At 32.4% G+C, this 15,279-nt stretch overlaps 2 protein-coding genes across 2 annotated transcripts in view; both read left to right on the forward strand.

Annotated features, from left to right (window-relative positions):
- Nucleotides 1-3,622, forward strand: part of LOC127704901 (histone acetyltransferase KAT2A-like) — a 48,797-nt gene extending 45,175 nt beyond the window's left edge. Inside the window, exons 15-17 of the mRNA XM_052209137.1 lie at nt 678-744; nt 1,899-1,983; nt 3,134-3,622. Of these exons, the coding sequence (XP_052065097.1) occupies nt 678-744; nt 1,899-1,983; nt 3,134-3,330 (349 nt within the window). The 3' untranslated portion in view covers nt 3,331-3,622. The remainder of the gene's footprint in view (nt 1-677; nt 745-1,898; nt 1,984-3,133) is intronic.
- Nucleotides 3,623-12,122: 8,500 nt separating this feature from the next.
- Nucleotides 12,123-14,826, forward strand: LOC127705174 (uncharacterized). The gene is made up of 3 exons (XM_052209425.1): nt 12,123-12,505; nt 13,323-13,354; nt 13,858-14,826. The coding sequence occupies exons 1-3, from the start codon at nt 12,241-12,243 to the stop codon at nt 14,662-14,664; spliced, it is 1,104 nt and encodes a 367-aa protein (XP_052065385.1). The 5' UTR covers nt 12,123-12,240; the 3' UTR covers nt 14,665-14,826.
- Nucleotides 14,827-15,279: the final 453 nt, after the last annotated feature.

Below are 15,279 nucleotides of genomic sequence, written 5' to 3' on the forward strand. Positions count from 1 at the left end.
CAAGTTCTATTATGGGGCCCAATCGACTATTTTTTAAAAAGTTATGCCCTTGGAAATATTAAATTTATTGAAAATGGCCTTGTTAGCACTTTCATGGGTACAATTCTTACCAGATTTTATACTTATACTATAGGTTAATATCAGCAATATCTCGGACAAGTTCTATAATGGTGGACGATCGACTTTTTTTTTAAAGAGTTATGCCCCTTGGAAATTTTTAAAATCTGCAACGCAGGGGACATTGGAACTCTGTTCTTTTATTTATATTGAAAATCAATGATCTTTAAACATAGTACACAATAACATATAAAAATTATTTTTATATCATTTTGAAATATTTTATTTAGTGAGATGTGATGCATATAGAAATTGTAAATTTGTCTGATATTGTTCAAGATTTGTTATTTGCAATATGCAAATTTTCATGAATTGTGTTGGTCATAAACAAATACCCACAGATGAAATACACATTGCCAGTGTTTATGCTGAAAGATAATGACAAAACAAGGATATTAATTATGCTTGAAAAGTATTTTTTTTGGATCAAAGTATGAACTTTGCACACATGAAAATATATAAATTCACAATAATTGCAAATAAAGTCAAATCTATTAGTAGATTTTTAATGTTAGATTCAAATTGCAAATAACCAATTATATATAACTGTTTTAATTTAGCCCAGAGCCTCCAATGGACCCTGAGCAGCTGCTAACGTTGTTGAAAACAATGTTAAATCAAGTCAGAGTAAGTTTAGATACATAATTCCATTAAATGTTAATGTATTTTGCTATTTGTATAATTTTTTTATGTAGATATTGATTATTATACCATATTTTCCACACAATAATTTTTTTCAAGGTTTACATGGCCTAAAGGGCCAGAATTGCTTTGATAATTTTATGACAAAGATAATGTGTAATAACAATCGATCAACAAAATTATTTTCTTTGAAATTCACATTTAATAAGTTTAATTATGTTACAAATTTTAAATGGTCAAATACACCTAAAAGTATGCCTGTAGTTTAAGACATTAAGTATCCTATGAGCTGAATGATTTCAAAGCAAAATCAACAGCCCCATTATTACCAAAACTTTCTCACACTTTATATACCTTAACTTTGAAATCAGAATTATTGTTCCAATTCTTTCCTAAGTTATCATTCTCACCAACCAGGATATAGCTGTGTTAGCCTTTAAAAATGAATACTCTGAAATATCTATCTTAATATGCACAAATGAACTGGGTTATATCTTGGTGTTTTAATTGGAAGCACCTCCTCTTGAATGCCAGTCGTTATTTACCATATGACCTAACTTTTGACTTGTATAATTTAGCAGAAACTTTATGATACTACTCAATACATATTTCTTGACCTCAGTAGTATGTTAAATGTTTTATTTTATGAATATAATCTGCTAGCTTATCTTCCCACAACATTTTTAAAAAAGCCCTGAAAACTCTGAATTTGCTTGTCTTAATCGTACAACAAAAAGTTTTCAAAAATTAGATAAAAGTTCATGTATTTGTCTGAAGATAATAGTAGTTTGACTTATGTACTTAACACATTTGTCATTGAATAAAATGCCAGGTGACAATAACTGGTAACTGACAGTAACTTGTCCTCGACCGCATTTAATCTTATATAACTTTTGGTTATTAGTATATTGAAATTTAAGTATATTATGGACATCTGTAGTCGTATATTTGTGATAATTTGTATTTACATACTTTATAAAATAATATATTAAACACAGTTTTTGAACAATCAAATCATCATGACTTTGCCAACTTACTTTTTTGTACTTAAAATAATAACCTTTTGATAAGACCAAAGTGGCTGGGTTTAACATCCTTACATAATATAGTGTTTGAAATCTAATACAAATATTTTGTAGGCTCATTCCAGTGCCTGGCCATTCTTAAAACCTGTGGAGAAAAATGAAGCCCCAGACTACTATGACCACATAAAATTCCCCATGGGTAAGTAACACTATGTAGATATTGCCTAACTGTTTCATTCCATTTAGTCTGCCAAGTTTATTTTTTATTCAATAGCATCTATTTCTGCTTCATCCAATTTTTGCCTGACCTGCACAAATTTCCAGAAAATGAAATGTTCATTTGCCAGCTATAGCTTTTTGTTTACAGCTTAAGATTACAGAAGGTAGATGCTGGATATGCTTTTTCTGGTATACATAGTCGGATGCCATATGGTTTGATGTTTCTGTCTGAATTATGTCTTTTATCCTTGACTCTATTTCCATGGTTTAGTGACTGCTTTTAAAAAGAATTTTATTATACGAGAATAATTAATAAGTGATAGGACAATATATTTTGCATATTAGATTATTGCAAGGTATATACGTTTGTCATACAGGGTTCACCTGACCTCCATCTCATTGCACGGTTCAGTGATTAGCATTAAGTATTTCTTGATACAGTCTTAGTCTATCTCATTGCAATGTTCAGTGATTAACATTAAGTATTTCTTGATACAGTCTATCTCATTGCACGGTTCAGTGATTAACATTAAGTATTTCTTGATACAGTCTATCTCATTGCATTGTTCAGTGATAAACATTAAGTATTTCTTGATACAGTCTGTTACTATATGTAAAAGGTTAACTATATTCAATGCATAGAATATTTGCAAGATGTAAATGTCAGCTGAAAGACTGACATAAACCACATTTTCAGTGTTCATTGGTCAATGTTAAGTTTTTGTAAGGACTCTCAAAATAAAATTCAATTATTATTAGTCAAGGATGTAAGACATTTCTGTGTTTGCTATCTTGTTTTATCTTGAATTATTTGCCTCTTTAGTTGATAATAAATCGCAATCTTATGGGGAAAAAAATAGCCTTTTTTCCTTTTGATTCAGAGCTAAGAAATTATAGGAATTTAGGAAAGGTGAAAATTCAAAGTGGTGTTAATATTGTTAAATTGTTATAGATGATAATTAAAGATAACTAAATAAAGAATTATTATTATTCAGCATGATGTACGTAGGAGGCTTAAATGCTGCTTTGTTTAGAGTGCAATTCTTAATAATACTTTTATTTTCAACAGCTTTATTTGCTATACTTTAAATCTATACAAAAAAAGATTGAAACATTGTTGTTTATTTTAGATTTGAAAACCATGGGAGATAGAATAAAGAATCGATACTATTGTCATAAGAAATTATTCATGGCAGATATGAACAGAATTTTTACTAATTGTCGATCTTACAATAAACCTGATACAGAATATTATAAATGTGCCAATGTTACCGAAAAATTCTTCCAAACAAAATGGAAAGATGCTGGACTAGGAGAGAAAACATGAGAGGAATTTTTTAATTTAGTTGATTGAAAAACACAAGATTTTTAAAATAAAATCAAATCTGATATGAACATGACCATATGATCAGCACACAAGGAAGTAAATTGTAGAAAACAAATTAATTGTTATTTCTTTTTTCCTGTTAATATATATCAGTCTCAAACATTGATACAGAAGGACAATGATCATGACTATTTTTCTGGATCTGCACTAGATAAAAGTGAAACTATGACAATGATGTTAAATGATGTTATGTTACTGTATAACTTGTCAAATAAAATAATAGCCTATGTGGTATTATTGTTCTCTTGAAGCTGTTACATCCAGATGGAATGGGGCATTAAATGTGATGCCTCATGAAGAGCGAGTGTCACACTGTCATTATGTAAAAAAAAACCTTGCAAAGACATAATTTCTGACAATATACAACATACCTTCATTTTCCAGTAGCAGTCAAAATTCTGCCTTCATTCTGGTTTACAAACCTGCAAAACCTACCCGTTGATTAATTGTTAATTTGTTTTGGTCCTTAATATGCAAAAAATATTTTTGTCACTGGGTATATATGAAGCAAGCAACACTTATAGACTTGTATTTGTTCATCTTTTTATTATGGTCACAAAAAAATGTCATAACTTTATTATGTTGGAATGATTTCGATAAAACATCACTGTTTCTAAACAAAATAGCATCATACTTACACATAAAATGATAGAAAAGATACCAAGGAAGCAATTGAAAAGCATAAAGGCAGACAAAACCATGGGAAATATAAAGCAACATGAACCAAACCTGATCCAAAAGTGGCACCTATCGTTTTGCTCATGCAAGTACAAATCAGATGATTAATTAGAATGGTAATGTTACAATAAAGGAAAAGAGGAAGGACTGTGATATAAAAAAGTTGGAAATATCTGTGGCCATCTTTGACACCAAATCATGTCTGTAAAACTTTTGAAGAGATGACTTCAACTTTACCACTTGAAACCCTTGATGCAATAGACATCTTGGAACCTCTATCAAATTTACCACTTGAAACCCTTGAATGTTCAATTGGAAATATATACTCCATATGTCATATGCAGTTGCTGCTGTATTGTTGCTACCCAGAAATAGAAAATTCACAATAAGAATATTGCAGTCATATTTTTTATGGTAAGGTTTAGTTCTCAACCAACCCTCATTGTCAATTTCTATATGTTAATCCAGTTATGATGCAGACTTAATTGTATATTTGGTATCCTTTATTTCAAGTTCATTGGGATAGATGCAGCCTAGATAGTCGCCAATCTCTTAATTGTTCGGTGAAAAGACATCATCTAAACAAGGAAAAATTGGGTTGAAGGATAAGTCCAGCTTCTTTTAATTTTTGTCTCGCCTTGACAGAGTCAAAAAGCGAGCCATAGGTATGCTGTTTCTGGCTTCGACAACGGCGGCAGCGTCAACAATGTATTAGTTTGTGATTAGGTCTAGTTTATGGTGAACCACAAGTGGTAGGTCAATGATATTTTGTATGCAGTTGTATAAGCATTGGCACATCTCATTTCCATGGAGATTATTTGGCCCTGCCCACTCAGTCATGGTCTATTGACTTTGAAACTTTAAATTAGTTTGCATGTATTAGTTTGTGATTAGGTCAGTTTATGGGGAACCACTAGTGGTAGGTCAATGATATTTGGTATGCAGTAGTATAAGCATTGGCATATCTCATTTCCATGGAAATTATTTGGCTCCGCCCCCTTAGTCATGGTCTATTGACTTTGAAAATTTTGCCTAGTTTACATGTATTAGTTTGTGATTAGGTCAGTTCAAGGGGAACCATTAGTGGTAGGCCAATGTTAATTGGTATGCAGTTGTATAAGCATTAGCACATCTCATTTCCATGGAGAATATTTGGCCCTGCCCCCTCAGTCATGGTCTATTGACTTTGAAACATTTGCTTAGTTTATATGTATTAGTTTGTGATTAAATCAGTTTAAGATGAACTGCTAATGTTATGTCAATGATATTTGGTATGCAAATGTTTTGGCATTTGCAAATCTTATTTCCATGGAAATTATATAGCCCCACCCCCTCATCATGGTTCATTGACTTTGAAACTTTTACATAGTTTACAAGTTAATGTTTGTGTTTAGGTTTGTTTAAAGGGAACGACTTATGATTAGTCAATGGTATTTGGTATGCAGTTATATTAACATTGGCAAATCTCATTTCAATGGAGATTGTTCAGCCATGTACCTTCAGTCATGGTTCATTGACTTTGAATATTTGCATAACTTACATGTTAAAGTATTGCTATTTTAATTTCAACATTTGCATTATCAAAATTACAAAAAGGCGAGACATATTTCTGTGATAACAGTTTATTTTAGAGAAGCTTCCTTATGAATTCTTGTAAGAAAAAAGGAATACGCCTGCATGCAGAGGGGCACAGTTGGATCCTATATGAATGCTGAATTTTTTTAAACATCCTCTAAATGTTAAAAAAATGTTGTCAATAAAAAAAGTCTTTTGATGAAGCCAGTTTCCGAAAACTTATTGCTGGAATGATCAATCAGAGTGTTTTTGATAAAGTCTGATATGTCTCTTCCTAAAACAAGATATCTGTATCTGCATTGGCCAATCTGCTTTATGAAACAATGCTGGACTAACTCTTTCAATCTGTCTTTAAGTTTAGAACTGGAATACAAGTGTAAAGTGTAGAGATGTAAAAAAAAATTTTTATTATAATGCACGAGGTTAGAGACTTTGATTATAAGTTCTCTAACACATTTTAAGATTTATTAGTATCCACATTAGTAACTCTGAAGCATGGTTTTGATTGCTGATGAAATAGATGTTTATAACTTTATAACTTGGAAAGAGTTTTAATATGTGGAGCATTTGGCAGACCCAGCATTATGACGTTGTTTGCAAGGACATTTTTGTCTCGCCTTGACAGAGTCAAAAAGCGAGACATAGGTATGCTGTTTCCGGTGGCGGGGACATCGACGACGGCAGCGATGTCAACAATGTATTAATTTGTGATTAGGTCTAGTTCATGGTGAACCACTAGTGGTAAGTCAATGATATTTGGTATGCAGTTGTACTAGCATTGGCACATCTCATTACCATGGAGATTATTTGGCCCCGCCCCCTCAGTCAAGGTCTATTGACTTTGAAACTTTGCTTAGTTTACATGTACTAGTTTGTGATTAGGTCAGTTTATGGGGAACCACTAGTGGTAGGTCAATGATATTTGGTATGCAGTTGTATTAGCATTGGCACATCTCATTACCATGGGGATTATTTGGCCACGCCCCCTCAGTCAAGGTCTATTCATTTTGAAACTTTGCTTAGTTTACATGTATTAGTTTGTGATTAGGTCAGTTTATGGTGAACCACATTAGTGGTAGGTCAATGATATTTGATATGCAGTTGTATAAGCATTGTCATATCTCATTTCAATGGAGATTATATGGCCCCGCCTCCTCATTCATGGTCTATTGACTTTGAAACTTTTGCTTAGTTTTCATGTATTAGTTCGTGATTAGGTCAGTTTAAGGGGAACTGTAAGTGGTAGGTCAATTATAATTGGTATGCAGTTGTTAAAGCATTAGCACATCTCATTTCCATGGAGAATATTTGGTCCTTACCCCTCATTCATGGTCTATTGACTTTGAAACTTTTGCTTAGTTTACATGTATTAGTTTGTGATTAGGTCAGTTTAAGATGAACCACTAATGTTAAGTCAATGAAAAATGCAAAATTTTTAGTTTCCGTCCTCGAACTTAAGTTTGCCTCAACCAAATGTTCTGAAACTTATTACCACGAAACACAGATCAACGGTTTAAATTTTGGTGGCGTCACTTTAACCGTTCTAGAGTTATGCCCCTTTATAAATGGAAAAATTGCAAAATTTTTAGTTTCTGTCCTCGAACTTAAGTTTGCCTCAACCAAATGTTCTGAAACTTATACACAATGCTTATTACCACAAAACACAGATCAAGTCTAAATTTTGGTGGCGTCACTTTAACCGTTCTAGAGTTATGCCCCTTTATAAATGGAAAAATTGCAAAATTTTTAGTTTCCGTTCTCTAACTTGAGTTTGCCTCTACCAAATGTTATGAAACTTATACACAATGCTTATTACCACAAAACACAGATCAAGTATAAATTTTGGTGGCGTCACTTTTACTGTTCTAGAGTTATGCCCCTTTATAAATTGAAAAATTGCAAAATTTTTAGTTTCCTTTCTCTTACTTAAGTTTGCCTCAACCAAATGTTATGAAACTTATACACAATGATAATTACCACAAAACACAGATCAAGTTTGAATTTTGGTTGCGTCACTTTAACCGTTCTAGAGTTATGCCCCTTTATAAATGGAAAAATTGCAAAATTTTAATTGACTTCTAAATATCAAGTAATTTTTAAAATTGGTGTTATCTTCCTTTGTCCATGATTATAGTTGAATCAACTACAATCAATGCTTTATACCATGCAATGTTTAATTTTGACTTTCACTGATAAAACACAGATCAAGTCGAATTTGGGTAGTGTCACTTTAACCATTATTGAGTAATGCCCCTTTATAAATCGAAAGATTGCAAAATTTTTAGTTTCCAATCTGTAACTTAAGTTTGCCCCAACCAAACATTATGAGACCTATACACAATATTCATTACCACAAAACTAAGATCAAGTACAAATTTTTTGTTTCCGTTTTCTAACTTTAGTTTGCCTCTACCAAATGTTATGAAACTTATACACAATGCTTATTACTAAATAATACAGATTAAGTACGAAATTTGGCGACACTTTTACCATTCTTGAGTTATGTCCATTTATAAACATAAAAAATGCTGAATTTTTTCGTTTCCGTTCTCTAACTTTAGTTTGTCTCAACCAAATGTTATAAAACTTATACACAACCGTTCTAGAGTTATGCGTGTTTAGAAATAGAAAAATTGCTGAATTTTTAGTTTCTGTTCTCTACTTAAGTTAGCCTCAACCAAATGTTATGAGACTTACACACAATGCTTATTACCACAAAACTCAGATCAAGTTCAAATTTGGGTAGCGTCACTTTTACCGTTCTTCAGTTAATATGTCCCTTTATAACTATATGATATGCAAGCGGGGGCATCATCTGTGTCCACATGTGGACACTTATCCACATTTATTTTTTTTTATTCAAAACGAAATATTTTGCCATTTACTTTTTGTATTCTGTTACATTCACGCTTTCCCCCAGTCATTTACATTGACATTGATTTTTTAAGGTCACCAAAATTCGGTTTTAGGGGTATTCACAGTCGCTTAGGTACAAGATTTGGCTTTTCTTCACTGTTTGCACTGAACACTCAATTGTATATTCTATAACACATACTTAACACTACTTAGCTTGTCTTACCTTTATGTGGGTGAATTTATCCACTCTGATAAAATCCCTTATTTTACTATCCATTTTTTATACGTTTTTAAGTATTAAGAATACATCCATTGTTAACTTCAGTGTCGGAGTCGGTAGCCAGTTGTCAGAAACTTATAAACATCTATCAATTAAATATGGTATTATAAGCATCTATGTATCTGAAATAAAATTGCATGTAAAAACTCATCAAAGATACCAGGCTAATAAATTACGACAGACGCGTGTTTGGTTTACACAGGACTCGTCAATATGCCAAATCAAAAACGAAGTTTAAGAGCATTACAGGAATTCAAATAAATTGATCCAAGACACTATACTAAGGCTATTCATGACAAACATACCATTAGTTAATCACAAAGTGATTTTTTTTTTGTAGTGTTTCGATCACAGGCACTTGTTTCTATCCATGGGAAGCCCCACTATCAACGTATATTTACGAGAAGGTAAAAGATAGAAACAAGTGACTGTGGTTTCGATGAAGAAGTACTAAGAATACTGTGGATATTTTGTATGCAGCTTTTTTAGAATCCATGCACTGTTTGTAGCTGTATATTGGATCCCTAGTACTGCTTCATTGATTGTAATTTGTGAGGAATAATCAATACTAGTAATCAAACTGTACATTGATGAAATTCAACCAGTTTTCATGCTAATCTTTGATATAACAAAAGTACAAACACGTTACCTTTTTTCATGCCCTGAAAGTGTTCGATAAAACTCTTGGATCAATTTCATGTTTGATAACAAAATATATATGCTATGTATTAACCAGTTCTTGATATATTGTGTCGATCCGAAGTTAAATGAATGCTTTCTCCAAATGCAACTTAAATGAAAATGGGTGGTTTTCATCTTTTTTTCAATAAGCCTTCAATTATAGAACATCCAACTCTGTATCCCAATTTTTGTTTTTCATTTGTAGACGTGTTTTTAATGAAATAATATTTGCTCCTACTTGCAATTTCTTGTATATAAATGAGTCCTTTTAACCAAAATTGTGTATAAAAATTGAAGGATATGTCAAAAAGTTTACCAGTTTTGTCATGCGTGTAACGTAATTGGCTAAATGCTAGAGATAGGTGGTAATGTTTGTATTAGTAGCGTAGGTACAATTGGGTGTAATCTTTTAGTATGAAGCATTTTGTATGCAACTCGTTCATAGTAAGGATGCACGACAGGTCAATAATATTTGTGTTCTTTCGTTGTAAATAATATATGTTAGTTTGGTTTATGTTATAAGGCAATGTACCTCATTTTCCTCACCAGCGGTAACTGGTTAAATAAAGTGTTTTGGGTAGCTTTCTTTCAAACACCGTACTTGACTAGTCAACCATTACATGTATTTCTTTTTACCCCACTGATTTTGCCAACAGTTCTCTGAATGCTTGATCAGACGATTGAAACATATTTGTTATATTTGATGGGTTTTTTAAATATTGACGGCATTCCTATGGAACATATTGTGTACTGTGTCCCTCTTTTTCTCAACTTTTTTTCTTCGTAAAAAGCTGGTTTAACGCCGATCCATAAAGGAAGAATAGAAAGAAGATAAGGCGATCCGCTTTCTTGGTGATGTTCTTTCACCGATTAACTTAGTTTGGTGACTCTACGAATGGACATTGAAATGGCATATCTGTTTTACTATTCCCTTGAAAAGAGACAGTTGTGGTCGGTTGGGAGCCTGAATAAAGCGATTATTTCCAATTTTCCCATGAAAACTTGTCATTGTTTACAGTCATATCAACATTGTTACAGCACCTGTATATGGAGTCAGTATATATCACAGTCGACATGACATGCCAGAGCGATTCTGCCACGGATGGTTTCGTGATAGTAAAGTTGAAGTCAGTACTCCAAAATTTTTATGACCTCCATCTTGAATGGATTGATCGTTACAGAATACTGATTGACAGATTACGAAAGATATTTTTCTTTTGCCGTAGTCACATTAATTCAGGGAATAATTGCCTTGTTTATGGATTGTTTCTGGAGATTACATTGTTAGACGGGTATGAAAGCAGAAACTGTTTGCATATCAGAAGGACTCGATTTCATTTCCAGTTTGCGCAGGGTTTGTATCTGAGTACTGTTTTGTAGATTATTGTCTTTTCAAAGTGCATAAAAATAGAACTAATGTCGCATTGCAACATGGGGATTCGAGTGTCACATGACTTGTATTTTCAACACTTTAACTGTTCTGTTCTAGAGTATTCGTACTAAAAGTAAGTTACCAATTTTCAAAGCTTACATACTATCTATTTTATGAAACATATACATGCAATATGGAAATCATTTCGGACTCGGTTTAATTTGTATTCGGGTTGATGATGTCACATGTATTTGAAGAACGATTTTGGATTTAAAAAGAAAGTATATAACTGTCGCAGAATATTAGGGAATAAATATAAATTATTAAGATTTAAGGTGAATTTTAATTTACTAGTAGTGCAATATAATGGTGGATGCAGAGTAGTAAAGATGATATGTGCTGATTTTTACTAATTTAAATAGTTCGACACAAATTAGCTTTAAAAAAGGGGGTACAAATTTTCAAGCAAATATCAGATGTTGTCTATAAAATCCCGATAATATCCCTCGGTTTTTGTGTGTTACCTTGATTTATCTCTTCCAAATCGATTTACAAGATTTTAACATCGGTAAATACTGTTGCCTTAATTTAATTAACTGTTTACAAAACTTTGAATTTTTCGAAATACTAAGGATTTGTAAGCCAGGAACAGATTACCTTAGCTGTATTTTTTGTTAAGCTTTCCGGAATTTTGGGTCCTAAATACTCCCTTTTTTGTTTTGTATTTTTTTTTTTTTTTTCGCTTTTTTATTCAGGTGTCTCTGATGAGCCTGTAGAGTTTTTTAAACCAGTGATCATTTACTCAGTTTTTTAATGTACTCAATGAAACCTCGATGTTATGCATACAATTTGAATCAGTGACCGTTTACCACACTTGCAACGAGTGTTAACCAGGCAAGGACAGGTTAACACTCGTGAAAGAAACCAGAATTGTAATTCATAATTCCAGACGCGCGTTTTGTCTACAAGACTAATCAGTGTCGCTCAAATCAAAACAGCTGGAAGATCAAATGAAATACGAAATGGGCATTATTTAAGACAGTGTACTTTCTTCGATTGAGTAAAGGCGAAACTTGAGATCACTTATAGGGTACTAGCAACTGTATATCATTGTAATACTCATGATTCATTAGATATATTATAAGTAACAGTTAAGATTATTGGGTTGTAAATTAACAGGTCAATGATCATGAGTAATTATTATTGTTACTTTTTTATTCTCTTTATAGTTGTCGCGAAAAAAAAACAACCTTTTCGATTTTAATCAACAAACAAGCCAATAAGGGTATCTTTCATTTAAAGTAGTTCATACAGATCTCGTCAGCAAATTTGGAGTTTGAATGTAATTCGTTTCCCGTTTGAAGAATATATTCTTGATAGTTTTAGATAGTCATCAACATTCAGAAGTATGGACGAGACAAAAAGAATTACACGGAATCTATCATTTATCAAGAAAACTGTAACTGAAATTGATAGTGTTATAGATATATTAATAGAAGAGGACATTCTTGGGATGGGAGAAAGAAATCTTATATTGCTGGATGAGGATCCTATCCATTCAGTATTAGAAATAGTTCTTAAGAAACAGGCATATAAGAAGTTTACAAAGGCATTACAGTGTACTGGAAATGAAAGAATAGTTGCAAGACTTGAAGCAACAGACTTACGTTTAGGTAAACAACGGTGTAATCACTGATGATAGGTTACTTTCTGTTAAGAAAAACTGTTTGTACATAATTAAAATTTATTCCTTATCCATAATTCTTGTGACAACTCTTCGTCATTGTGTAGGCTACTAACATGGTTCAAGAAACTTTTCATTTTGTTTTGGTGTTGGTTTTTTTTTGCAACAAAATTTGGTAAGTGGGGTCAAATTTACATTGTTTTACAAGGTTAAACAGAACGGACGCAACATACTAGTAATATTAAGTATATTTATGATAATTTATAAGTGCGCATAGTTTATATTGTTTTATAACTATTGTTACTGACAATTGAATATACACAAGATAAATGTTTCACAGTGTTGTAATATGAGCTGAAGCGCTAAAGTTCAACTAAAGTTTTAGGGACGCAATCAAATGTTGGTTGACCGTTATGGAATATCTATTTCACAGATAATGAATATGTTCCAATTGTCGTAACAACCTTCCCGTCCTCTTTTCCTCGAATGTGACATCACCAAATTAGAAATATCAACGTGTTTATACTTACATAAGCAACATGACGGGTGCCACTTGTGGAGCAGGGGTCTGCGTACCCTTAAGGGCCACCCGAGAATATCCCAGGTTTTTGATGGGATTCGTGTTGCTCAGTCTTAATTTTCTATGTTGTGATTTGTAAACTGTTTGTTTGTCTTTCAGTCGTTTTTCGTTTTTTGTTTGCCATGGCGTTGTCAGTTTGTCATCAACTTATGAGTTTAAATATCCCTTTGGTATCTTACGCCTCTATTTTTCGATGAAAGAATAAGTTTACCAATTTTGTTTTCAGAAAAAGAATCCAGCATGTCAAGTACAGACCAAGTAAGTACACAGTTAGGCAGTCAAGTTCTTACCTCTTGGTAGTACTGTATGAACAAATATCCAGAAAGTGAATACAAAAATGTTAATTCAATACACCATTTTCGACTTTAGAAAATTGTTTCTCGCCAGTAGTGTTCGTAAAAATGTTACGTCAAAGACCATTAAACCAAAATAGTAACAATAATGATAACAACAATAGGAAGCCAAGCATACAAATAGAACACTTGTACATTTTAGAACAAATCAACTGGTACATCTTTGACGCTTGGAAATTTCAAATACGTATATTTATGATAATTAATATCTTTTAACATTGATCTATAGCTACCGCGTTTGATTTCTTAATAGAGTGTATACTATGTTTATCAAATATAAGAATTAAAAGGAAATGCTATGAAAATTTCCCCCTAAAAGAAAAGTTTATCATCATAAAATATGCAGACACTAAATAGGTATTTAAAGTGATATAAATATGAAATTCAAGAATTTTTATATGTTTATAGGACAATATGTATACAGATAATGAATATAAACAACACAAGGCTTCCATGCTACAGAATGACCTTGACAATTTAACAAAAGAAAATTACAATCTAAAGCAACAGCAAGCACAAATTCGAAAAGATCTTAATTGTAACCAACACAGATTGTTAGAACTCAACCGAGAAGCTTGTAAATATCAAAAAGAAAATTTAGAATTGAGTCAGCGACTTTCCAATCTTAGAAGGGGTGACTTGGTTAATTCTGTTTTTAATGATCTAGAGGAAGAGTTAAAGAGGAAAGAGAATAGAAACACAAAACTTAAGAAAGAACTTGATTTAAAAAAGGACGAAGTAACGCATTTGAGAAATCAGTTAGATGATCTGAGAAAAGAAGTCGACGAAAAGACTGACCAAATAGCAATGCTTAGCAGGGAAATGAGACATTTACGTGAGGAACATATTTCAGCGAGAACTGAAAGGAGAGAACTCAAACTTAAAGTTGAGAACATTAACAAAAATTTTGATGAAAAAATGCAAAACATGATGAATGTCATATCAGAGAATAAAGTTAACAGGACACCAAGACAATCTACCTTTACACGCATATCAGCACATTCAAGGAATCAAAGCAAAGATAGGGGTCAAAATAGGGAAAGTTCAATTTTGCCAACGCTTCAAGGAAAAACACCGGGTACACCGAAATCAAGCAATACCCATAATTCGACTAGAGAATCTCCTATCAGTCCTAGGGCGAGAGTAACACGTCCACGTCAGTTTATCTCACCTCAATTCGTGTTTACAGCTAAACCCCAAGCACAATGGAAATAATAAATTAAATTGACTTATTTTCACAAATTTGCATGCATTTATTCATTTTTTGTTGTTGTTGCATATATGATTCTATACTATGAAACGCTTTATTATTTATTTGTTCGGCTTATTTTCATCAGTTAGTTGATGAAATCTAAAGTATTGAATACAGTAATAAAGGAATTGAATATACGTACGATCCTTTATAATGATTATGAAAATAACACTTTACACATTTTGTGCGTCGGAAGCACTTTCTGGATCTACATTCATCAGGGACGCTCAAATATACCGTCAAACTTAAAAGCCAAGGATGTATAGAAACTTGAATAAACGAGGAGCCTATATATTATAAAGACCAAAATAAATATAAAGAGAATCGCCAAATCCATCTAAGAAAAAAATTTGCCTGAGGAATTTAACACCTTAGGTTTTTTAATGATTTCTGAATTTTTCAACGTAGAATTTAAGAATGCTGTTATATATCACGCCAGTGTCGAGGCACTGACTAATAAGCTATTGATACCCTCTGGGACTTGCTGTCACCCAGCAGCGGTATCGACCCAGTGTTACTAGTACTAGAAGTTTACATATTCTGAATTTACAAAACCCCAAACAATCTTTAATAATATT

This window comes from Mytilus californianus, unplaced genomic scaffold (genome assembly GCF_021869535.1).
Source record: "Mytilus californianus isolate M0D057914Y unplaced genomic scaffold, xbMytCali1.0.p SCAF_1, whole genome shotgun sequence".
NCBI lineage: Eukaryota > Metazoa > Mollusca > Bivalvia > Mytilida > Mytilidae > Mytilus > Mytilus californianus.

Excerpts from the sequence above, each read along its gene's own strand:
- LOC127705174 (XM_052209425.1), top strand. The coding sequence starts at position 12,241 with ATGGACGAGACAAAAAGAATTACACGGAATCTATCATTTATCAAGAAA. Across the intron at positions 12,506-13,322 it reads AGCAACAGACTTACGTTTAG|AAAAAGAATCCAGCATGTCA; the intron begins GTAAACAACGGT and ends TTTTGTTTTCAG. Across the intron at positions 13,355-13,857 it reads GCATGTCAAGTACAGACCAA|GACAATATGTATACAGATAA; the intron begins GTAAGTACACAG and ends ATATGTTTATAG.